Raw genomic sequence first — 26,146 nt, 5'->3', positions numbered from 1 at the left:
GAAGTCCCGCGAGAGACACTTCTTGCCCCCAGCTCTTAAAACAACAACAAGCAACAAGCAAAACATGCAGCTCCCCAGCAACAGAAAGCCAGTAGATGATCCGACCGCTTCTCCTTGCATACGTTCAACCACCCTAACCCCCATTCCCACCCCCGCCTTCACAACACAAGCGGCAGAGACGCGAAGTGGCAAAAGGACAGCTGCTGTACAGGCTTTAAAATGATCGACAGGCAGTGCAACAGCAATAGCAGAAGCAGAAAGACATCAGATGATCTGACGGCATCTCCTTAGCATGCGTTCAGCCGCCCACCCCCTTCACAATGTGAGCAGCATTATACGTCCTGCAAGAAAGAGATTTAACCATGCCTGGGGCAAGAAATAAAGGACAAGTATTGTTTTTACAAAAATTTTAAAATAAAAGTGAAAATAATGCATATGTAACAATTCCCATGAAAATAACAATCTCTTTAAATTGTATATCCGTAAACCAAACCCGGGGGTGGGCTAGCGAAGCGAGCAGGGAGTGGAGCCCCCTAGTAATAATAATAATAATAATAATAATAATAATAATAATAATAATAATAATGTTGTTGTTATTATTATATTTGCTTATCATGACAATTGGCTGGCAGCAATTTTTTTTTACAATTATAGTAATGCACAACTTTACACAATGTACCAATCTTATGTTGCCTTCAACTAGAACTCTTGATATTTGAAGTGCTTTCTAATCATTGACTTGGAATCACATGACACTAGCCGAGAATTAACTGAGATGAAGACAAACATTTACCTTGGGAATAAAAGGAATATCTGTGTATTAACAGTCTTTGTCCAATTGATGATGCAATAGATATGAATATGAATTTTTTTTAATACAGCAAATGATTGTCATTTTTAGGCTTTTCCTTTGCGCCCAGCTGCAAAACATTTTACCGTATTTTACATTTTTGTGTTTTTTTTTTATTTTTTACAGGTGTAAAATTGTTATGATTTCCTTTAAAACGAGGTATGTCGTTGTATTTTACATTAATGCATGAAATTCATTAAATAAGACAGAAAATGTTACATTTCAGTTCAATAATATTTTATAGAAACAGATATCAGTTATTTGAAATCACATGAAATTACTGTAAATTGTCAATAAGTTCTTTTTCTGTATTTTTTATAATATACTTAAGTCTACCTCTTTTACCCTTACTCCTTCATTAGAAATACCTTTTGATATTTTCATAAGAAATCTCTCTGTATTTAAACATTTTACCCTACAATATTTAAAAGTATAAACTTACAGGTTTCCCAGAAGGCCGTGCCATGGTAAATTGCAGGAGACCGGTCAGGCCTCATCTCCAGTGTTTCCGGCATTCCTTGCTCTCAGCTGGAAAACCAAATCTGCCTCGTATTTTACTTTCATTTCCTTGGCAGAAAACTCGCTCCTGCTCCCAGGTATCGATGGCCAATTTTGTTCTCGTTATATGTACCTTTATAAATTAACATCCACACGCATAACGGACCAAGAAATGCAAAAGCAGCTGTTACGAATTTACTAGTATTGTAACTGCTGTGTCACACCATGAACAGAAACCTAGTTTGTTATGTAGAAGTTCAGTATATTAATGAGGCATTTTCAGGAAATCAATGATATTGTTTAAAAATAAAAACAGTATACACACACACACCCACACACACATAGTCTATTTCATTCTGTTATGTTATTTCAGACACATTAGGTTGGTTTATAATTTGTGCATTTAATCAACAAGGACAATCATTATCATAATCATAATGATTGCTAAGACAAAGTTACTGACCTGCTGTTTAACGACAGTATATGGAAACAAATGAGACTGTCTACTCTCAGTTGTTAAGACTTACCGAATATTCATTGGAGCATATAAACAATGGCTGAACTGACCAACTTCTTGTTACACACGTCCGTGTCTCATGCCTTTTTTTGAAAGTGAAGGCTTGAAGATCAACAGGTGTTGCAACTGACTCAGTCTGTGATATTGTGACCTTGCGAGTGCCTATTGAATGATTTGTATTTCAAACATGTATGTTTTTGAGTAGACTTTTTAAAATCACACCACCATCAAAAATAGTGAGCAACTTTGACAATATTGACACTATAAATCTCTCTCTCTCTTTCTTTCTCTCTCTGTTCAATTAATATCAAATAACAAAAATTCCAAAAATAACAGGAATATATAAATAAATAAACTAAAAAAAATTTTTTTTTAGAATGTTTTGTTTTACTTTGTTATTGGTGCAAGGATCAAAATATTCTATTATAATACTGTATACAGAGAATGTATATAAGAAGCTGTTTTTGTTGCTCTGAAAAACTTCTTAATGTGTAGGAAAAAATGTAAATCTTTATTATATAGTAGGCTACCTAGCAGGATACTAATATTTAAAAAAAAACTTGGACTTAGCCTGAGTTACTGTATGAAGTAAGAGTCCTTTTGAAATCATGAGTCATTGGGTTTTCACAAATCTGTTTCCATCTATTCATTGTTATTTACTGTATAGAGTCTGTTATTGATCTAAATAAATCAAAGTTCTTTCTGGAACCTTCATGTCGATGTGTCTTTTGGCCATCAAAAATGGTTCCCAATGTTGCAGCTGCAGCACAGGCAGGTAAAGTGTTTCCATTTTTCCCACATAAAATAATTTTTAGACCTGTCAGAGGTGTTCACAGTCCAGTCCATTATATTTGTTCCATGGGTGTTATGGAAAATGTTCTGTGTGAATTTGTGTTTCTCACTGAGCCTGTGCTGTGCAACTAAGACATTCTGTTCCTATCACCGAGGAGATAATGTGACCATATGACATTGTATTGTTTTTATTTTACTATTATATATAAGAAGTTCCCACTGAATGATAAGATGTTTGCCAACGATTTTTAATTTGTCTAACTATTTCGAGACCTTTGAATATAAAATGATATAGTATAGGGTGTGTTATGGATTATATAAAGATTTAGTACAGACAATAGGCTTCTTTATGACTTTACGACTTAAATATTACATTCCAGGAAAACACATGATAAGCTGGTTTACCTGTAGATTACCATTCATGACCCTAACACTCACTCACTCATTTATTAGTTACACTCTCAGTAACTCTCATATAGTGTGTAGACACAGGTAAGATAAGAAATGCAATATTATCCACTGCTTATAGTGTTGTGCATACATATAACCATTTGTCATCTATCTAGCTGGCTATGGAGGGGAACAACACATGTGAAAATATATTCTGTATGGTATTTGGCCAAATTATAAGCTATTGTACTCTTCAGTTTTGCCATTTTCCACCTCTATCATCAGCAGTTTCTAAGAGCAATAATGTCTGTAATATTCTTCAGTTGTATCTGGAGTAGGAAAACACACAGGAGAGAGATAAACAGTTAAGGCACCTTGAAGACAAACCTCATGTATTTTTGACAAACAAAAAAAAAAGAAAGGAAACAGCAACATTAGCATCATCTTGACTGACTAAAGATGGCAGTGGAACATTTTAAGAGGAAGCCAGAATGGAAGGAGCGGGTCCAATGAACCATGACCTGGAAGTGACATCACTGCAAGGGAGAGAGGAGGAGGAAAAGCATTAAGCAATCTCACCAACCCTCAACTTGGGGTGGAATTACCATTAGAGAAGCCCTCAGGTTGTCTCCCAAACATGTGTGACACTGGACTCAAACAATCCATTAAAAAGCCTTTTCACAATGTACCTCATTCCTTGAACGATGTATTTTCTATATGCAGAGATATCTTAAGGAACAATTTGATTTCAGGCAGCATTTCTTGGAATCTGTATTAAACATTACCTGGGCTTAGGCCTACCCTAGTTAATATATTGCAAATCTGCATGCTCAGAATCGCTTTCATGTTAGTAAGAACAGAACAGCCATTTTGAAGGCTTCTTGCTCAATTGGATATGAAGCTTTCATTGCCATGTCTATTTACCTGTTTCTTTTTTTAAAATCTTGCCACACAAAGCATATTGCTGAATAAACCAGTAAAAAAAACTAATTTTCAGCTGGGAACAAGTAAAGTTCTGTCGCTCTTGGTCTCAGACTCTCAGGTGAGGGTTTTCTTTTCTGCAATTGTACTTTAATTGACATGGTTATCTTCATCATGCCCAGATACAATGGAATTCTGACATCTATCTATCTATCTATTGTAAGAGATCAGCCTCAGCACAGATAGACACGACACGAGAATGTCCAAAAACACACATGTTTATTCCACACACTATTTACAATATTTACAAAGTGCTCAGTCCTAGTTTGTTTGGCCGCCTCCACTCCTGTCTCGCCTCCACCTGACTCCAGCTTCTGAGTGGTGGCTGCAGGTTATAGCCCACCCGGGAGTGCTTCAGGTGGTAATTAGTCTAACTAGGCTGCACTTTCAGGCGTGGCTGCATCACATGAGCATGAGTTCCAGTGTTCCATGATTGTGGCCCCAATACCACCCAGGAGGGCTGCTCTTGCACCCAGGGAAAGATAGTGCCCCTCTCCTGGTCCGTCGTTCTTTCTGGTCGTTTGCCACACTATCTATCTATCTATCTATCTATCTATCTATCTATCTATCTATCTATCTATCTATCTATCTATCTATCTATCTATCTATCTATCTATCTATCTATCTATCTATCTATTATCCAACCTGCTATATTCTAACTACAGGGTCATGGGGGTATGCTGAAGCCAACACAGGAAACAAACCCCTGGCAGGGCACCAGCCCATCACAGGGTGCATACACACACACACACACACATGCATACACACACACACACACACATACCAAGCACAAACTAGGGACAATTTAGGATCGCCAATTCACCTAACCTGCATGTCTTTGGACTGTGGGAGGAAACCCACACAGACACGGGGAGAACATGCAAACTCCATGCAGGGAGGATCCAGGAAGCGAACCCAGGTCTCCTTACTGCGAAGCAGCAGCTCTACCCACTGTGCCACTGTGCTGCCCTGTGTAAAACAATACTTTCCAAATATCAATTTAGAGCTAATTGGATGAATTGATTGATCTTGATCAACTTTTGGAAACCACTGGTATAGTATAATCAAAAATACATTTTTTGATACTCTACATTTCTTTTTGGATTTCCATTATTATGTACTGTTTCATCAGATATTCCCTAAGTAGATTTGGCATTTCTTGCCACTGACACTGCTAAGGAAGGCTCTGTATTTGCAAGTTTAAATTGAACATTAGCTATATGAAAACACTATAGAAAGAATAGAAGTGTAGTGAGATATTTTCATGTTTTCATACTCTTCCACAAAAATATTTTGGTAAACAAACCATACGACCACTCTGATTGATGTATCTTTAGTATAGTGGGTCCACATCTCAGATCGAAATAGCCAGGTTTTAAATAGATAATTGCTGCTTAAAGAGGAGGTGTGGTAGTGTGGCCAGAACGGTTCCTGGATGCTACATGAGGCGGGTGTTTCTTCGCTTATGTGCACAGGTGAGGAATTGTCCGCATCCATAATTGATGCCAGAAACTGCTAATTGCCTCACCTGAACCACGTCCCCATTATATATAGTAGGAGCATGAGTGTGGAGAAAGAAAAAAAGAGAAAAAAAGGAAGAAAAAATGAAAAGAAAAGAAAAAGTGACAGGAGGTTAAGGGAGAAGGCAGCTGGAAGCGAAGGAGCCAGTGCATGAAGGAGCGAGTGAGTGAGCAAGAGCGGGTTAGCTGTAACAAAGAAGGCAGCTGGGCAGTGAGCCCTGACGGGGTGTTTGGTCGGCACCCAGGGGCAGTTGGTAGTGGTTGCTCCCACTGAGCATTAGTGAGGAGTGGGAGTGACTGGAAGGAGGATGGCTCACAGCATGTGGCTGTGGGAGTCTGGGACTTCGGAAGTGAAAGTGCCAGCATCAGCACCCTGGTCGCTGGGAAGTTAAAGTCACAGTCTGGTGGAGCCCACCGGAGCCAGGGATTGGAAAGGTGAACAGACCAGCAGAAGGTCAGCTGCAGGTAGGGTGACTCCCCTGGTGCATAGCCTGGATGGGAGAAGCAGGGGAGTCGCCAGTAGAAAGAAGGCATCGGGCTTTGTTTTAAAAAGGACCGCTTCCAGCCATTGTTTTAACCCCATTTTTAATTTGATTTGATTTATTTATTGGATTTTAACCTCCACATTTTTCACTTGTTTTCAATGGATTATTTATTTAACAACTGCTTGCGACACTGCACTATTTATTTGAATACTGTTTTGGTTTTGCTGTTGTTAAATAAAAGCACTTTGTGCCTTTTTTGCACCATCCCCTTGCTTTGTTGTTGATGTCTTCACTGTCCAGCTCATCTGGTTACATTACTGACGGGGTCTGGTTCAAGAGCATCCCAGAAGCCAGATGGGAGCATGGAGCAGAACCCGCATCGTCACAGTATCAAATTACCTGGTTTATAGTTTGAGTCATCTATCGGGCCACTGTCATGTTTATGATCATTTTGTGAGCTTTATGGGGGCTGACACTAAGAAGATGCAGAAGCAGGAATTGATTGAATCAGAGTGACTGTGTCTGTTTCCTTTTTAGTCAGGAGAGTAAACTATGATCCCGAGCAAGGAGCACCTTCTACTCTACCCATAAATGATGAAATCACTCACAACATCCAACATGGAATTATTTTTATCTTATCTAGGAATGCAGACAATATCTTCAGTTTACAGCTTATGTTTCAAAATGAAAGAAATATATATATATATTTCTTGTTAGAATTTCAACCCTTTGTTTTGACTTTTTGTTTTATCATTTTATTAGATGTACCTAACATGAATGATACCAGCTAACCTCTTAGGTTAGGGAATAGAAAGAAATGTTAAAACAAGGTCTACTACTGTTACCTTTAACATCTTTCCTGTCTCACTGTATGTTCTGTACCCCGTGTCTTCAAGCCTAATGATTTCCATCAGAAGGCTACTTCTCTGACTGGGCTGTCTTTACTTTCCCTCATTTATGTCAAGCCAGTTTTTTACTAGTAGAGGACATCTCAAAGGTGGCCCCTTGAGCCCTTAAGGGACCACAGTTAGTCAAGAAATGATCACATTTAACCTCTTGGCTCACTAATAGCAATTGGATAGAGACGTTGCTTTAAGCTTTCACTTACAAATGACATGTATTTGTGTCTACATTACACACGCCATACTGCTACATCCTGGCCTTGGATTCGATTAACCCTCAAAGCTTCTACATTCTGATATATGCAATGTGCTATACAAACCGCCATGAAGGAGTAATGCAAATGTATTTCTTGATTTTTGTTTTTATTAACAGTCTGAAATATTAAAACAGAGAACATAAAAAAATGACTATTCAAGCTCTGTGATTCCTCCTCCTCTCAGGGTAATACAATGAATACTGCGATCAATGCTAAATTGCAATGACATGCATATCCATGCACAGCTCAGTATACAAATAAAAAAATAACAGATCTGAAATATTAAAACAGAGAACATAAAAAATGACTATTCAAACTCTGTGGTTCCTCCTATAAACAAAAACAAAAAAACATGTGGAAAGGCTGTTGAACACTCACATTAACACAAAACCAAAATTAATAGAAAAGCATTTAAAACATTAACTGCATACTACAAAAATCATATTATAATTACTATCACATACAAAAAAATGTAACTCAAACAATTTAAAATAATTTAATTAATTCTACTATACAGAGAATAACAGTGTGCTTACCTCCTCTCACAGTAACACCAAGAATACTGGGAGAGGCTCACACTGATGACGTAATATTAATACAATAAATGGAGTAGGGAAATATAACAGGAGCATAACAGGAAAACATACAACACAATAAATGTTATTAGTATCTGGTGAAGTTCCAAACAACTAAACTTATTATTTTACATTTGCATAACAACTAGTGATGAGTGAACCGCACTGAATTCGATTCACCTTGAGTTCGGTGAAATCACTGAACTATTCCCAAACTCTGCTAACTGCATTTAAGGCAAAAGGGAAGGAGGAACTGAACTACCATTGAATGAATTGTAATGGTGCAATGATCTTCTAAGTATCCCTGGAGGGCTAGGGAAAAATTCGGCAACTATGCTGGACTGATTATTGTGCCCAAATATGTGATCTGAGCTGTCTGGCAGGAGTGCCAACCACTGTGCTGCTGTACTTCAAACAACAAAAGACGTAGACAGATCAATAACTGCAAACAAAATACAATAAATGGCCTGAAACCAGTAGTAAGTAAATAAAATATAGATCATTTGCGCTCACAGTGTTCCGATATTGGGCACACATTGGCCTTGCCATGAAGCAGCAGTGAGGGATTGGCTCATTCTGTTGTTTGAAGTTGTGGCTCTGGGCACAGCAGGATCTTCTTTTATGTTTCTCATGTGTCTATGCAAATGCTTTACACTTTCTTCTTCCATCAAGAAGAAAGAAACACCTTGTAAACAGTAATAAATATTTAGTTTGGATTATTTCACTGCATTTCCTGTATTTTGTGATGGGGCAGGGATCTCTTATTTTGAGATGTTGCTGGGCACATGGCTAATTTTCATGCATAATTAGCCATGTGGTGCTGCCACAAGGTTTTGTGTTAGCACTGTTTAACACTGTATTTTTTAAAATACATGCAGGGTGGAAATGTGGCAGTGTTTCTCAATCTTTGTGGCTTTGGGGCCCATTATTATCTTTTAAAGCCCACTGACAATCCACATACAGAAATTAAAGAGTCCAGGGAGTTAAAACCACTGCAAATGGAAGAGGCCAGTGTGGTTAGAGCTCTTTGAAAAATAATGCACAACCCTGTGAAAAACACTTTGGTGGAAATGTGGATGATACTGTAAGGGGGATTATCTCAATACTGGAATAATATTTCTTTTCCTCTTACGCTTGTGACCGAGCTATGTCCAATCATATAATAGGAATGCCTGAAAGTTCTGCACATAACTGGTACAGCTCTGTGATGTCATGCTGGTCTCATAAAACATCATGGGGCTCTTAGAAAAAAATGTTTGCCTAAGCCACAGCAAATTCAGAGGAAAATATCTGGGGGAACAAGTTTACTGAGGAAAACAGCATATTTACTATGAAGAAATCTTTGGTAAATTTCACCGGGAAACATTAATAATAATGATTAGTAACAAATATAGGCTACACAAAGAATGAAACAATATGAGTGGGTTCAGGCTGTCTTCTTTCAGTCCCATGTGATACTGTATTTCCCAGATGGTAGAATTCAATAGTTACAGATTATATTTCCTAAACTGAAAAATAAAAATAAAGATTTCTTGTTAGAGATAGAGCTCAGAATGTATGGAGGACTATTTCAGACAAAATTAAATACATAAATAAATGCGCAAATAAATACAAGTACTGTGAAATGTAAGCATAAATAAATAAATGTATCATGAAATGAAGCCTTAATGAATAAATTTGTCATGAAATGAGAGCATAAATAAATAAATGTATCATGAAATGAAGCCTTAATGAATAAATTTGTCATGAAATGAGAGCATAAATAAATAAATGTGTCACAAAGCATGTTTTTTGTTGCTTATTTATTTATTTCATTTTGTCCGTAACATTCCTGCAAACCGTCATGAAATACGACTTGAAATAAAACTGTCACTTTCACTCGTCAAAGTTGAGAGGGTGGGCTTTAACACGCCCTCTAGTTACTGATTGGTGAATCGATAACACAAGAATTAATTAGAAAAATGCTTACTACTGCCGATGAAATGGATTCTGCCGAAGATATTACGTATTTCAGTTAGAGAATTGAAGGAAAGAAATTGTAAGAAATTACAATGTTGGCGGCCCTTTTAGACTCCGATGTAGATGAAACTATTTTTGAAATTATCGAAGAACTGGTGGAACGGACTCGACTGCACTCCAGTTCAGGTGACTCAGTTCCCTGCTCTGGATGTCCATCCTTTGACATTCCAGCTGAGTCAACAGAACACCTTCTGTTATGCGGTTTAAAAGTACGACAGACTGCAGATCTATATGGTGTATCGGAGAAGACGATCACAAGGCTGTATTAGTTTAGGTACTTTGACATGGAATGCCCAAAGCAGTGCCAACTAATATTTTGAACTGAGTATTTGACCCTTGTTTTACGAGTATAAAGTCAGGTGCATATTCGCAGCTACTTTTTCAAACAACTCTACAGCTCTGATCAATGGCAAAGGATGGCCGTCCAGAGCAGGGAACTGTGTCACCTGAACTGGAGTGTAGTCGAGTCCATTCCACCTGTTCTTCGATAATTTCAAACATAGTTTCATCTATATCGGAGTATAAAAGGGCCAACACGTAATATCTTCGGCAGAATCCATTCCATTGGCAGTAGTAAGCATTTTTTTAATTAATTTTTTTATCGATTCACCAATCAGTAACTAGAGGGCGTGTTAGAGCCCACCCTCTCAATTTTGACGAGTGAAAGTGACAGTTTTATTTCAAGTCGTATTTCATGACGGTTTGCAGGAATGTTAAGCACAAAATTAAATCTATACTAATAAAAGGCAAAGCCCTCACTGACTGACTGACTGACTGACTGACTCACTCACTCACTCAAAAAATGGCCCCAAATGTGTTTGGATAGGTAAATGACTTAGGCTTGGGTGTGTTTCAACTTACACCAAAATTCGGGTTACATCACTGTTGTAGGACTGGAACTGTGTCATAACCTGAGGACCCCCTGTACTGCTGAATAAAAAGCACATCATGAAATTTCCTCAAAAGACTATAACAGTTGATTTGATCAGCATCGACTAAAAATGAGCTAGTCAATCTGAAAAAGCAGTGCAGTGAGAACAAACAGGCTCTGCACACGTAACTTCAAAGTAACTTCATGTAAGTTCAGGAGCAACAAAGAGATTCACATACTGATTAACATTAATGAACAAACAGTAGAAACCTGAATAACAAATCTTCAATGATGTGGTATGGATCCACAACTCTGTTAATGACTCAAGTGCCCTTGCTTCTGAGATGTCCAAATAAACGCTGGATGATCTGTTGAATATGGAGTTTTATTACCACTGGTATTAGCATGTAGGGTGATAACACAATGATAAAAAATCAGAAAGCCAATTTTGTAAACTCTTTAATCTGAACAGACATGATGAAAATGCTTTGTTCTCATAAGAACTATGCTGTGGAATTTTGACTTGACCAGAAAAGAGAAGTCAAGCCCAGAGTCATAAAAATGTAACATTGCTCAAAAACCCTTAAAATCTTTGAATCATTTTTACCACAAGTTTATTTCAGAAAATAGGCAACGTCTTGGATACCAAATGAAAAGTGATGGCAGCTTAAATAGGTCTACTGCAAAAACATCACTCACCACAAACTTCTGGCAGATACATACAAGGCCGATGGTTTTTACCGTTCTGTAGAGATGTGAAGGAGAGGCATAAGTAGACTTGATTTTATGAGTCTGATACACAGACCAGGCTCCAGGAGTTCATTTAACCAGGCTAAGCCCTACAAAATATCATTTCAAGCCACCCCACTGTTCTTACTCCTATTCTGTTCAATACTTGCATGGACTGGGTGTTGGGCAAGATCATGGTGTCCAGTAATTGAAGGGTATCTGTTGGTGAAGAAAGATTCACTGATCTTGACTTTGCAGATGATGATGTGATCTTTGTAGAATCAATGGAGGTTGGGACCGCTGGTTTGACTTTGTGTCGAATAACTGGTTGCTCATGGAGTCCCGAATGTGGCACATTACCGACATTGTGAGGGAGTGTCAGCTACAGCACTACGGCAATGTGGTGCGATTCCCAAGGGTGATCCGGTTCACAGGATCCTCATTGCTGAGCACCTGAATGGCTGGATAAGGCCTAGGCGATGCCTAACATCTGGCTGCGGCAAATAGTCATTTCCAAAGGGTGCAACTGGACCTTGTGTCTGCCAACCAGGATCCCGAGCTGTTTCATCGTGTGGTAGGTGAAATTCAATGCGCTGTACTAGTGCATGCTCCCCAACCTAACCAAACATACTGTATTATATCATACCATACTCCCCTTACCATTTAGACCTGGAGCCGGGGCTGGTTGTGAGTATTACATGCTTTATACAGCTGAAGCGCAGAACAGAACACAGGTAAACACAAAATTGAGCATGAGACTTTAGGAAGAAATACTTCTTATTTGTTTCACCCAAAATAAACCATTTTAAACCTTGCAATACTATTTAATGATTTTTGCAATTGTAAGAATCACCGGCTACACAAATTTTAATGCCAGTTTCATATGTGAATCGAAGCTTGTTTGTTTTGGTGATCACTAGGAGCTTTGCCCCTTTTTGTTTAACACCCCTGGAAACAAAAGATCTTTTTGGGGTTTCAAATGGCAGAGCCGAAGAAACTGTTTTTCACACAAAAAGAGATATAGTCAAATAGTCAAAACAAAATTCTTGTGCCCTGCCTTTGTGCACTGCCATGCTGTTACTGTATGTTAGCTGCTTTGAGCAATAAAAAATGTGCAGCCCAGCTAGTCATTAACCGTAAGTGTCACTGCTGAGTCAACGTTTGATCACACGAAGGTGGCGAGCTGAAATGTGTAGTTTTGGTTAAGGTTATCAAAGCTAGAATGATGTTAGAAGTGTGTTATCCTTTATTTACTGCAACCAATTTTGAATCTCCAAATCAACTTAACCAGTACGTCTGTGGCGATGTGGAAGGAAAGCCGTAAGAAAAAGCACGTAGACACAAACGTTCAGACGCGACAAAGAGCCACTCACAAATATAGGCGCGACATTGCACCTGTCGTGACGTCCTATAGTCAAACATACGGTAGCAGCAAATACAGTTGATATGACGTAAGCACTAGCCATAGTGGTGCGCCTTTTAGGCACTTCACGATAAAGACGCTATACATACATGGTATTCAGAGTATACCATGGAGACATTTATTTGAAAGGCACATGGCAACCCAATTATACGCTTATTATAGACACAGATCTAGTTTTTTTTTTTCCTGCGCTACGTAATTCTTTTTTCTCGCGCGCATACACTAAATTAGCCGACAGCTTAAAATTACTTTTGACCCTTTATTATCTTCTCCAGAACGGAAGCAGTGCACAGCTTATTGTGCAATGAACTGCTCTTCAGTCATGTTCTTTGACAATTGCCACGTAGATAGCCTAAAGTCTATTTGGATATTATCGTGTGTATGCTTTTTGCATTTACACTTTCGAAATGGAAGGAAACTGGGTGTGCATTAGTAGTCTGAACTGCATCCGGCTAATAAATGACGGCGATCTGCTTCAGAAGAGCGACCTCATAGCAGCGTCATCACGTGACAGGCGCAGCTTAACACCGACCCACTGCACATTTCACTTTCATTTCTTTGGCTGATAAATTCGCTCAGGTGAGTAGATTCTATCTTTTCTGCAACTGTACTTTGTGAATTGACAGGGTTAGCTTCATTATGCACCGCTAGAATGGAATTTTGAAACGCGTCTATCTATTTATCTATCTAGATTTTTTTAATAGAAAACATATTTTTGCATGTTTAGACTAAGCAAACAACTGTCTAGTATTTAGCGTCGTGGAGACGTTACAGGCAACAGTCCGATGGGTGCAGTAATACTAGAATTATGCGAGACAGCGAAGAGTTACGTCACGATTAGAAAATGAAAATAAGTTCAGTTAAAGCAAGCAACGGGCAACAGCAATAACACGCCTTTGGCTAACTATACTGAAGTTAACATCTGCTCTGAAATCATTAATAAAAGACGGAACAGGCGGTTGTTTGTAGCGTCATGAAAGGAGTCGATCACTTCAAGTGAATCGCGCATCGTCTGAAAAATTCGCTTACCTTGTTCTCGTTGCCCACCTCTTCCTATAACGGACGATAACTCACAATTAATAACGATCGGAGCAACCGAACAGCCCCCTGACCCAGTTAACAATAACGATTTTCAGCATTTCAGAAGCAATAAATAAATAAATAACATTGGAATGTCAAAATGTTTAATTATTACTAAATTAACGTCTCTACAGGGTGTCAGTTACATCTTCATCACCACTTGATTTTATAGTTAACCACAGACACTTAAAAAAGATTAGGAACTTTATAACTGTAAGACTGTACTTGAGGCATAATTATTAAAAGTAAGGAAACATGATTGTTAGTAAAAAGAGATCTCATTATGTTTTGCTTCCTTCCTGGCACTAAGAATGTACTTTGTGACCCTGTGGTAAAACAGAATGTTGTAAAGCTGCCATAACCTCTCAACATACAGTATAAGGAAATTATGCCTTGCCCTTTGATTATGGTGTGAATAAGAAAGTAAAAAGACAGAAAAGTACTAACAGTGCAAATAAGAATGTGAATACTGCAGATTAAGAATTGAAGATATAAATGATATCAACAGACATTCACAACCCAAGCTGATTTCTCAGTCGTATTATATTTATTGTGTATTTCATATTTGGTATTCTTAATTTCATTATTATAGCGCAGTATTTCCCAACCTTTTTACTGTGTTGGCACACTTTCTGTAACCAAAAGCATCCCAAGGCATACCACTATTTTACTAAGTATAAATTTTATATCTCCTACACGCTCAGCTGTCTGAAAGAGCATGACTACAAGGAGAAGACGGTTAAAAAAAGCATCTCCGAGATCAGCGTTTGCAGACACAGCACTTAGTGGGCACTTTTGTGGCATTTCTCAGCTGCTTTTTCCCTTTACCTACAGTACCACTCTCTGCTTCAGAGGCAACTTGTTCATTATCCCTACTATCCATTGGCCCTGTAAGACTTGCTGGCAACCACACACCCAGGCTGCCAGGAGACATGTCCAAAGTGCTCCAAGTGCCATGTCTGCAACCTAGCGATTGCAGAGCTGCTTTTATGCCAGTTTCTCCAGGTAGTCATGTCGTCCTCAGACAGGTCTCGACCTCCTGTGATACTTGTACCTCTCAGGTTCAGACCCAAGTGCGCTACTCTGTTATTTCCATGGCACACCTGGGTAGCTCTCACAGCGCACCACTGTGGTTGAAAAACACTGTTATAGAGTGAGATTTATAAGAATGACTTCAAGTAGGTGAGCTGGGTCTGTTTAATGAAGGGTTAGTCACCCTGGTTTTTACCTGCACATTCTCATTCCTGATATTTGCAAACTGATGTCATACCTATCCTCATACTAACAAATTCTAGATGGAGACAAAACATCTGATAATTCATTAATATGTCATTTATACTCTAAAGTGGTACTTTTAATTGTTTCCACATGCTATTCTCAAAATTCAGTCATCTTTGATAGAAATATAAATATCTCCTCAAGTCATACACAAGGAAGACAGATTTACTCAATCACAGGGCATATTTAACTTACGGAGATTGTTGGGACTGAATGAGTCCTCCATGTTCAAATGAGAACAACCAATATTTTACTAGCCAACATGCTTTAGAATCTATGTTGGTATTATTATCATTTACGGTTTGGATTTATTTTATTATATCTTTATTGACAAGTTGCTGCAAGCAGCTACCGCAAAACCTTAGGGTGCCAGTTTAGTTCAGGATCCAAAGGACAAAAATTGACAAAATTGCTGCTGTAACTCTTCCCCAACTGGGTGTGACGATGTGGGTTCTGCTCCATGCCCCACCAATGAAACAAATCCAAAAATAAGTTCAGTGCTTCAAGTGTTCATAAATAATCCATAAAAAAGGTAAAATCCAGATGTTTAAAACAAGACTAAAATGAGACTAAAATCCTATAGCAGACACTGGGGTCACACCAGCCAAGCACAGCTCCTTCCCAGTCTCTCCAGCTCACCCAAGACATGCTCAGCCACCGCGGTCCTCACGCTACTGACCACCATCTTGCCTGCCGCCGTCGGTGTCTGCCAGACCGCTCAGGGTTGGTTGTCCTCCCTTCTTCTTTCTTGCACTCGTAGTCGTCCCTCAGATCCCTAGGATGGACTCCTCCCTGATCGTACCCACTCTCCCATTTAGTGGGTGCAATCCGTCCCTTGAGCGCCGATCCTTTGCTCCATCCGGGACCTCCGACCACGCTGACCTCTCTCATTCATGCTGGCTGGCTGGCTCGTCCTCTTCCTTTCACCCCCAATGCTGTTCTCACTCTTTAAGCCTTTCTTTCCTTTCAGCCATCTCTTCCTTTATTGTGCCGGCCCGTTCTTATACGGCGCAGCGCCTCAATCATGCACTGCAGGAAGTCGATTAAGCAATTGAGAATGATCGCACCCTCACATGCAGGTGCGACTCGTCCCAATTACTCCATTAACTCCCTGCAGTTGCACAATTGTGCCCACGGAGACTGACACGGTGAATGGAATCATGTAAAAGCTGCCAATCTTTTGTAGCCACGGACACGCTACACCACAATGGGGTTACACTCACATTATTAGAGATTACTGTTGTGATTTGCTTTATTATATCTTTATTACAGGTTATGACAAGAAATCTCAAACTTTGAAAGAATGTTTATTTAGAGGGTGGCACGGTGGCGCAGTGGGTAGCGCTGCTGCATTGCAGTTAGGAGACCCGGGTTCGCTTCCTGCGTGGAGTATGTATGTTCTCCCCGTGTCTGTGTTGGTTTCCTGTTAGGTGCATTGGCGATTCTAAATTGTGGGAGTGTGTGTGTGTGCGTCCTGCGGTGGGCTGGAGCCCTGCCCGGGGTTTCTTTCCTGCTTTGTGCCCTGTGTTTGCTGTAATTGGCTACAGCAGGCCCCCGTGACCCTGTAGTTAGGATATAGCGGGTTGGATAATGGATGGATGTTTATTTAGAGAAACTTTCAGGTTGCCTATTTAGCTCAGAATCCACAGGACAAGAAGGATAATTTCAAATAAGATGGCTTCTGTAGTTTATCCTTCATCTTGGACTGATCCCTACCTCTAAAACACTAAACTAACACAGACTTCCTAACTACTGGCTAGCTAATCCTGAAATTTAATGTAACAAGATATTAACTGCACCATAATAGACTTTGATAGATAGATAGATAGATAGATAGATAGATAGATAGATAGATAGATAGATAGATAGATAGATAGATAGATAGATAGATAGATAGATAGATAGATAGATAGATAGATAGATAGATAGATAGATAGATACTTTATTAATGCCAAGGGGAAATTCACATACTGCAGGAGCAGCATACTGATAAAGAACAACATTAAATTAAAGAGTAATAACAATGAAAGTATAACAGACAGACAATAATTTTGTATAATATTAACGTTTACACCCCCGGGTGGAATTGAAGAGTCACATAGTGTGGGGGAGGAACGATCTCCTCAGTCTGTCAGTGGAGCAGGACAGTGACAGAAGTACTTTTATAGTTTGTGATTCTGATTCCATATTCTTGTTGTTTTGTTTTTATAAGCAGCCTGAAGATGGATGCTATTCCAATATTTTCTCAGGTGAAATCACTGGTTCAGGTGATTTCAGGTGACCGTAAGGGTGCAGAGGCGACGCAGAAGAACTTTCTGAAGCTATGCCCAGGTGTCTCCCAAGGGACATCTCTAGTTCAGGCTTTATCAGGAGATAACGAGGGAGCCAAAGAAACTCAGAAGCAGTTCTTGAAAGGAATGAATGGTGCAGTCGATTCCTTGCCAGTTGTGGGACATGTGAAAGGAACTGTCCATTACATTTGTGGAGACAAAGAAGGAGGTCATAATGCTATGAAGGCTGCCACTCGCACAACAGGGGTCATGGCTGGAGGGGTTGGGGGATTCTTAGTAGGTGGCCCAGTTGGAGCAACAGTAGGTGGCATGATGGGAGGTTTAGCAATGGACGATGCTATTACCTGTGCTGATATAATTGCAAATGGAAAAAACGCCAAACCTTATGGCCTTCTTGGAAATATAGAACAGATCATTGAGGATCCAAACAATGCTGGAAATTATGTAGATTTGGTTGGCAACGTTACATTAGATGGTATAACTGGATATGTCGCTGGGCAAGGCTTAGGGAAAAAGATAAAATGCAAATTAGAAGAAAAGAAACTTCAAAAAATGGTAGGTAATGCTGCTGCAGAACAAATTATGGATGCAGGTGAATCAATGACTGAGATTCACTCCTCCACTGATATAAAAAATAACAAACCTCATGTTCTCACCGTTGCTGAAGATCTCCAAACGGGAAAGAAATACAAAGGGCACAATGTGCAAATTCGTAAAGTCCTCAAAAATAACAAGAAGATGTGCAATGGACCAACTGAATTGCAAAAGAGAGTACCTAATGCCAAAGCTCCTCTAAAAAGGCATGCTGCCTCATGTGCCGAGCAGCAGGCCTATAATCACCTGTATAAAGATCGAGTGAATGTAGCACCAGGTGAAATCAGAAGTGTCAGTGTCAAAATGAGCAAAACGTTAAAAAGACCAGTCACCGTACAGCGATGTGATAATTGCAAAGTATTTTCTTCAGCAATGGGGTCAGTTCCCACTGATCTCATTGTTGAAATCCCAGTACCAAAACGCATGAGCTGGTCTAAGGTGTGTGTAAGCACCGGAGTTGGATGTGGGATACGCGCTCTGGCTCATAAGTCAAAGCAGTAATATCCAGACTTTTCGATTTTTCTTCTCTCTTAAGAAGTCTGTGTGAGCTTGAAAAATACCAGTCTCTTAGTCTCTACCTCCTTGGTGGCATGCACTGCCACAAGGACTTTTACAAGTGCACCACAAATTGTGCCTATAGTGATGAAAACAAAAAAGGAACATTCCTGCAATGAACACTTAATATTGATAAACTAGGATGTGAAATAAAATTGGAGAATAACATTATATGAGAAACATAAAAAATTGGAAAAAAATAAAGCCAATTCAAGGGCTAGAACGAATGTTGCTGTTAAAATCTTAATTACGAGAGGGAGTCAAGCTAAAGTTAGAAAATGGGATTTATTAAAAAATGGATCGCACCTTAACAAAACTGATCATGTCATTTATCAATGGTGTCTCCATCCTTCTCAATGCACTTGTGCCACCTGCCTGGAAGTGCCCGGATTCCAAGAGAATAAAAGGTTTTGTCTTGTCGTCACAACCACCCTTGCACCGTATTCTTCACATCGTCATCCGTCTTGAATCGACGACCACCCAGACATTTTATTTAGTGGTCCAAAAAGGTGGGAATCACACAGTGCCAAATCTGGCGAATAAGGAGAATGGGGCAATATCTCAAACTTCAGTTTTTCTCCAGACAAGCCTTGATGTTCTTAGCTGTGTGTTCATTGTCTTGCCGCAAAAGGACTCCATGAGACAGCAGTCCATGCCACTTCGATCGAATAGCAGGCTTCACATTGGTCTCCAGCAAGTCACAATAACTTCCACTAGTGACTGTAGTACCCCTCGACATGTAGTGTCGTACAATAACTCGGGTGCACGAGTGGCAAGAAAAAACCTTTTATTCTGCTGGAATCCAGGCAGGCGGCACAAGTGCATTGAGAAGGGTGGAGACGACATTGAGAAATTCCATGATCAGTTTTGTTAAGGTGTGTTCCATTTACTAATAAATCCCATTTTCTAACTTTAGCTTGACTCCCCCTCATATAAACTCTTTTCAATATCACAGACTATAACAAAGTATAGAATTTTACATTGTAAATACAGTAGTTTCCTTCTTTTTTTTAACCAGAAAGACTGCCTGCTTTTGTTTGCTGTTATTGTATCACTTCTCTTGATGTTCTGCTCATCTTTGCCCACCAAATGTATCATTTAGTGTATTGTATTTTATTACTGCTATTCATAATTGCCTTGCAAGGTTGTTCTTTATAAAGTGCTCTGTTTAAAATTTGAATTTTACTGTAGGAAGTGTAAAATGAGTTATCAATCATTAACCTTTTTGATTTTTTTTAATTTCTTTTTCATTTATAAATTCACAAATGCTATAAATTCAGCACTTGACTGTGCCAAGTAAAATAAGACAGATCGCTGTTTCATTGATTCTGTGTTTTTCTTATTATCTGTTTTCTGGACCACTTGTTCTTGTTGTCATCAGACTGTTAGGGCTAGACAAGGCTTATCTCAAAAACCTACAGGTAAAAAAAGCTCTTTATACACTTTAGGTTTGGCTATCCATTATTCATCCATAATCGTGTTTTATGTTTTGCATCCTGTAGCTGAAGTTGTTCTCCATGGTAAAAGAAGTGTTTTTGATGAAAGTTTATATTGGCTGAGAAAATAAAAACCCTTTTCACCAGACTTCATTCCTGAATTTATTTAATGCTAAAGCCACTCGATGTAAAAAAAATACCATTTCCTAAGCCCACGTAACCCTGAGCAGGGGTGTGGGAGCCGGGAGACTCAGCAAGGCAAGAACAAATCCCTGGACAGGGTACCAGTCCATTGCAGTTCATGGAAAAATTAACGTTAGTAGGCTTTTCACCCTATGAACCAAGTTACCCAAACTATTCTATAACATTTCAGTAATTATTTAATGTTCTGATGCTGATCTTTCTGATCATAAAATTGCAATTGACAACAAGAATTCATATTTAATTGCCAAATTGCAGTATTTGATGGTTCCTCTACAGTGTCTCTTTTTCTTGCACGATTTGGCTTCAAAACTAATCAGCACATTGTCACCTCATAACAGGGTTCGAGTTTGGTATTTTTCTGTCCAGCTGTTTTAACTCTGGACCATCCTTAGCAAACTGTGACACATACAATTAGGTCCATAAATATTTGGACAGAGACAACTTTTTTCTAATTTTGGTTCTGTACATTACCACAATGAATTGTAAATAAAACAACTCAGATGCAGTTGAAGTGCAGACTTTCAGCTTTAATTCAGTGGGTTGAACAAAACGATTGCATAAAAATGTGAGGCAACTAAAGCATTTTTTTAACACAATCCCTTTATTTCAGGGGCTCACAAGTAATTGGACAAATGAAATAACTGGAAATAAAATGTTCATTTCTAATACTTGGTTGAAAACCCTTTACTGGCAATGCCAGCCTGAAGTCTTGAACTCCTGGACATCACCAGATGCTGGGTTTCCTCCTTTTTAATGCTCTGCCAGGCCTTTACTGCAGCGGCTTTCAGTTGCTGTTTGTTTGTGGGCCTTTCTGTCCGAAGTTTAGTCTTCAACAAGTGAAATGCCTGCTCAATTGAGTTAAGATCAGGTGGCTGACTTGGCCATTCAAGAATTTTCCACTTCTTTTCTTTAATAAACTCCTGGGTTGCTTTGACTGTATGATTTGGGTCATTGTCCATCTGTATCATGAAACGTCGTCCATTCAATTTGAGTATATTTAGCTGGATTTGAGCAGACAGTACGTCTCTAAACACCTCAGAATTCATTCAGCTGCTTCTGTCCTGTGTCACATCATCAATAAATACTAGTGTCCCAGTGCCACTGGCAGCCATGCACTGGCAGCCATGCATACCCAAGCCATCACACTGCCTCCACCATGTTTTACAGATGATGTGATATGCTTTGGATAATATCTGAAATATTAGATCTTCATGCAAACAGTGCCTACAGTAAAAGGTGATATTCTTCAACAAATCCATCCATCCATCCATCCATCCATCCATCCTCTTCCGCTTATCCGAGGTCGGGTCGCAGGGGCAGCAGCTTAAGCAGAGAGGCCCAGACTTCCCTCTCCCGGCCACTTCTTCCAGCTCTTCTGGGAGAATCCCAAGGCGTTCCCAGGCCAGCCGGGAGACATAGTCCCTCCAGCGTGTCCTGGGTCTTCCCCGGGGCCTCCTCCCGGTTGGACGTGCCCGGAACACCTCACTAGGGAGGCGTCCAGGAGGCATCCTGATCAGATGCCCGAGCCACCTCATCTGACTCCTCTCGATGCGGAGGAGCAGCGGCTCTACTCTGAGGCCCTACCGGATGACTGAGCTTCTCACCCTATCTTTAAGGTAAAGCCCAGACACCCTGCGGAGGAAACTCATTTCAGCCGCTTGTATTCGCGATCTCGTTCTTTCGGTCACTACCCATAGCTCATGACCATAGGTGAGGGTAGGAGCGTAGATCGACTGGTAAAGCGAGCTTTGCCTTACGGCTCAGCTCCTTTTTCACCACGACAGACCGATGCAGAGCCCGCATCACTGCGAATGCCGCACCGATCCGCCTGTTGATCTCACGCTCCATTCTTCCCTAACTCGTGAACAAGACCCCGAGATACTTGAACTCCTCCACTTGGGGCAGGATCTCTCCCCCAACCCTGAGAGGGCACTCCACCCTTTTCCGGCTGAGGACCATGCTCTTGGATTTGGAGGTGCTGATTCTCATCCCAGCCGCTTCACACTCAGCTGCGAACCAATCCAGAGAGAGCTGAAGATCATGGCCTGATGAAGCAAACAGGACAACATCATCTGCAAAAAGCAGTGACCCAATCCTGAGTCCACCAAATAATGAGTATTGTGGAGGAGAGGGTGCTTTGTGCACTGTGCAGAATAAATATAGTCTACTTTTGGGCTTTTATCTGGTGTCTGGCATAATGGACAAGGGTTCAAGGGAGCGATAGCGCCCCCTATCTGTTCCAACTGTGAGAGCCAGTTATTTAGGTCATGTTAAGTTGATAGAAGTATTTTCTTAGTTATGTTAAATGTTTGCCATTAAATTACTGCATAGGATATGGGAGGTTCTTATAGCTCCCACAAGCAGAATTGAACTATTTCTTGTCCCTCCGATTACAGATTAGTCTCAGTTAGTGACCCGCCTTGCCGTTTGTAAGGCTTGGAGGGCCTACGATTTCAAACCGGGCCTTAATGTGCTCAGTGGTATGTGCAGAGCTGTATGTTTATAATGTACTGAATGACAAGTAGAACACAGAGACATATCTCATGCCTTATTGTAGAATCAATTGAAGTTCAACACGAAGAAACATTTTTCTTTATTTTCCTTTTATTCTATGTGTGTGACAACTTTTCTCTATCCTTGTGTGGACTGTTTACTTTATAATTTTAATAAACCTTTTTACAACAAATGTTTTTGGACTGAGAGATTTCTTTTGGTACGCGTATGGCTCATGCTTGATCCTGCCTTACTCACCAGCAGCTACATTCACAATAATCAAAGCAGATAAATTATGTGGAATCCCAATGTGCCATCTTATGCTCACGCAGAGAGATTGTGTCTCATTACTATAAAAAAGTACTGGTGTGACACAGGAGTGAGCTGTCATTGGAGAGTAGTGACACTATGCTGGACTGGCTGGCCAGACATAATTCTATTGTTTAACCGTACTGGCCAAAGGCAGCATCCCTCACAGTTCTCTAGGATCTCCTGCTAAAAGGCCACAGACTAGTTCCACATTCTTCCACGTGGAATGGTGTCTTAGAGAAACTATGTGAAGGGCCTCAGGGTGTCACAGAATGCAATGAGAGGACTAGAGAGACTGTGTGGTGGCCAGAGCTAAGTGAGCAGTTAAGTGAATTTGTGTGAAACTACAAAGAGCAGCTTGATCCTGCAGAGCAATTGATGTCCAGTGAACTAACATAGAGACCTTGGCCAAAACAAGCTGCAGACCTTTTTTGCTGAAAGGTCAGAACTACTTATTATGGTAGACTATTTCTCCCAATTTGTGGGAAATGCCAGGCTGGCTCCCTCCAGAACAGAAGATGTTGCGGACCACCTTTGTGAGAGAATAAAGGGATGCTGTAGTTATTTAGGGGCAGTATAGTTATTGCATATGAAGTGTTTTGGTATGCTTTCCGCATTAAAATATAGCATTTATTTTAGAAGCAGAATGAAGAGACTTCTGAAACGGTTAAATACAGAGAATATTTTAGGTGGTAGTTTAAGTCTTGGCTGATGTCATGTACACAGTTTTCAAAGAAGTATCTGGCGTGCTAATTGATAGTATTCTTGATATAGTAAACTCATTATTAAATATGGGGGTCTTCCCAGACTGTCTTAAAACTGCTGTAGTTAAACCCCACTCAAGAAAAATAATCTTGACTCCTCTGCTTTTAAAAATTTTGGACCTATTTCTAACCTACCTCTCTTAAGTAAAATCCTAGAGAAGGCAGTCATTATGCAGCTAAATGACCACCTCAATAAACATACTATTCTTGATAAGTTTCAGTCGGGTTTCAGAACAAATCACAGTACAGAACTGCACTTGTTAAAGTAGTAAATGACTTGCGGGTAAATGCAGACAGAGGCTGCTTATCTGTTCTCATCCTCCTAGATCTGAGTACCATATTTGACACCATTGATCACAATATTCTTAGAAATCGTCTTAGTCAATGGGTGGGCCTCTTTGACAGTGTCTTAAATTGGTTTGAGTCCTACCTGGCAGGTAGAAAATTCTTTGTTAGTTGTGATAATTATACTTTAAAGACACATGATATTCTATATAGTGTTCCACAAGGCTCTATCCTGGGTCCGCCGCTCTTTTCGATTGACATGCTTTCGTTAGGTAAGATTATCTCAGGGCATAATGTAAGATACCACAGCTATGCTGATGACACACAGCTGTATTTATCAATAGCGCCTGATGACCCTGACTCTCTTGACTCACTGACACAATGTCTTACTTGTGTTTCTGAATGGATGAGTAGTCATTCTCTCATACTAAATAAAGAGAAAACAGAAATTTTAGTGATTGCCAAAAATGAATATAATGAGGTTATTAGAAATAAATTGACGTATTAGGATTAAAAGTTAAGACGGAGGTAAAGAATTTAGGGGTAACTATTGACTCTGACCTAAATTTTAAATCACATATTAATCCGATTACTAGGACAGCATTTTTTCACTTAAGAATTATAGCAAAAGTTAGAACTCTTAAAACACTGCAAGATGCTGAGAAATTATTTCACACTTTTGTTTTCAGTCGGCTAGACTACTGTAACACACTCCTCTCAGGACCACCCAAAAAAAGACATCAATCGATTGCAACAAGGGCAGAATGCAGCTGCTAGAATCTTAACTGGGAAAAGAAAATTCAAACACATCTCTCCAGTTTTGTCATCACTATTTTGGCTACCTGTGTCATTTAGAATTGACTTTAAAATGCTGCTTATGTGGCAGGTGTCTGGTCACACTTACAGGTTATCTAACCAAGACACCGTTAAAATATCCGACTACACCACCCAGTTTTATTAAGAGACTGGGAACTCTTGAAATTGACCGATAAGAGCACACAGGTTTGTTTAAATTGGCTGGTGAGTAAACACACAATGAAAGACACAACAGTAATTTCAGGAAAAGCAACACTAACTTCTATTACACAAGACAATATAAAGTACATTTAAAAGATAAACGGACATAACAAAATCTAAAAATACCAGGAACGAATTTCCCTTTTTTTAAAAGGAAAACACACAGTCCACACTGTAAAAGTCTGTCAAAAACAAGAACTGGAGGATACAACCTTTAGTGGTCTAGAGTCCAGTTTGCGCACTGTTACCCCAACAATTAACCGTCCAACTGTCCACTGATGCAGTCTGTTCACCGGACACTCATTTCTCAACAGAAGTTTTATCAAAATCGTGGAATCCCTTAATCGTTCGTTTTTTTCTGCTCTGGGCTCCTTGTGTTGCTGTGATCTAGGCACGCCTCATTTCTCGTTTGCCAGCTTGGCTCGGTCCTTTCATGTGGCTTCCCTCTCTCGCTGGACCCACAGCTGGCGTCTCCTTGTTGAGCTGTCTCTTCCTCCCTGGAAGTAAGTGTTGCCGCCCTTGTGCCTTACATTGTGCCAACCGCGTACCCTCGTCTGCCTGCGAGACCCTGTGCTCTATCCAAGTGTCTTGGCAGTGTTCTCGGTGGACTATCCTTCCTTTTGCCTTCTCCTGCCCACAAGTTTAAATCTCCTTCAGTCCCTGCCATTATCAGTTTTGGACAATCGGATTAAACAATGGCACATCTAAATTTCCTAGATTTAACAATTAATGAAAACACAAGTTAACAAAATGTATTGTTACCAACCATTAATGAGCACAGATCTGCTGATTAGAAGCCAATATTGTCAAACATGTTAATTTCCAAGTCAGGTAAATACAGACATCCTCCAAGGAAGGAGCAGTTCTGTTATCACAACTTGGTATTGTTTGTAATCTGAACCAGCCAAAAACTTCAAAGTGGTGACTCCTTTGCAATACAGCAAATACATACTGTACATCCTGCAGACAGCCTTTTAACTTTTCACCCCCAGTCCAAACAATGGGTGCCTAATGGAACCACCTAGTGTACA

General features: G+C 39.8%; 1 protein-coding gene across 1 annotated transcript; it reads left to right on the top strand.

The window, feature by feature from the left end:
* Positions 1-13,208: 13,208 nt before the first annotated feature.
* On the top strand, positions 13,209-18,935 carry LOC120536989. The gene is made up of 2 exons (XM_039765577.1): positions 13,209-13,388; positions 17,383-18,935. The coding sequence occupies exon 2, from the start codon at positions 17,390-17,392 to the stop codon at positions 18,551-18,553; it is 1,164 nt and encodes a 387-aa protein (XP_039621511.1). The 5' UTR covers positions 13,209-13,388; positions 17,383-17,389; the 3' UTR covers positions 18,554-18,935.
* The last annotated feature ends 7,211 nt before the right edge of the window (positions 18,936-26,146 follow it).

Source organism: Polypterus senegalus, chromosome 10 (genome assembly GCF_016835505.1).
Source record: "Polypterus senegalus isolate Bchr_013 chromosome 10, ASM1683550v1, whole genome shotgun sequence".
Taxonomy (NCBI): Eukaryota; Metazoa; Chordata; class Cladistia; order Polypteriformes; family Polypteridae; genus Polypterus; species Polypterus senegalus.
The sequence above is the reverse complement of the archived record's forward strand: the minus strand, read 5'-3'. Positions and strand labels throughout refer to the sequence as shown.

Bases quoted from the DNA above. Each gene is read 5' to 3' on its own strand.
- LOC120536989 (XM_039765577.1), top strand. From the start codon at position 17,390: ATGGATGCTATTCCAATATTTTCTCAGGTGAAATCACTGGTTCAGGTG.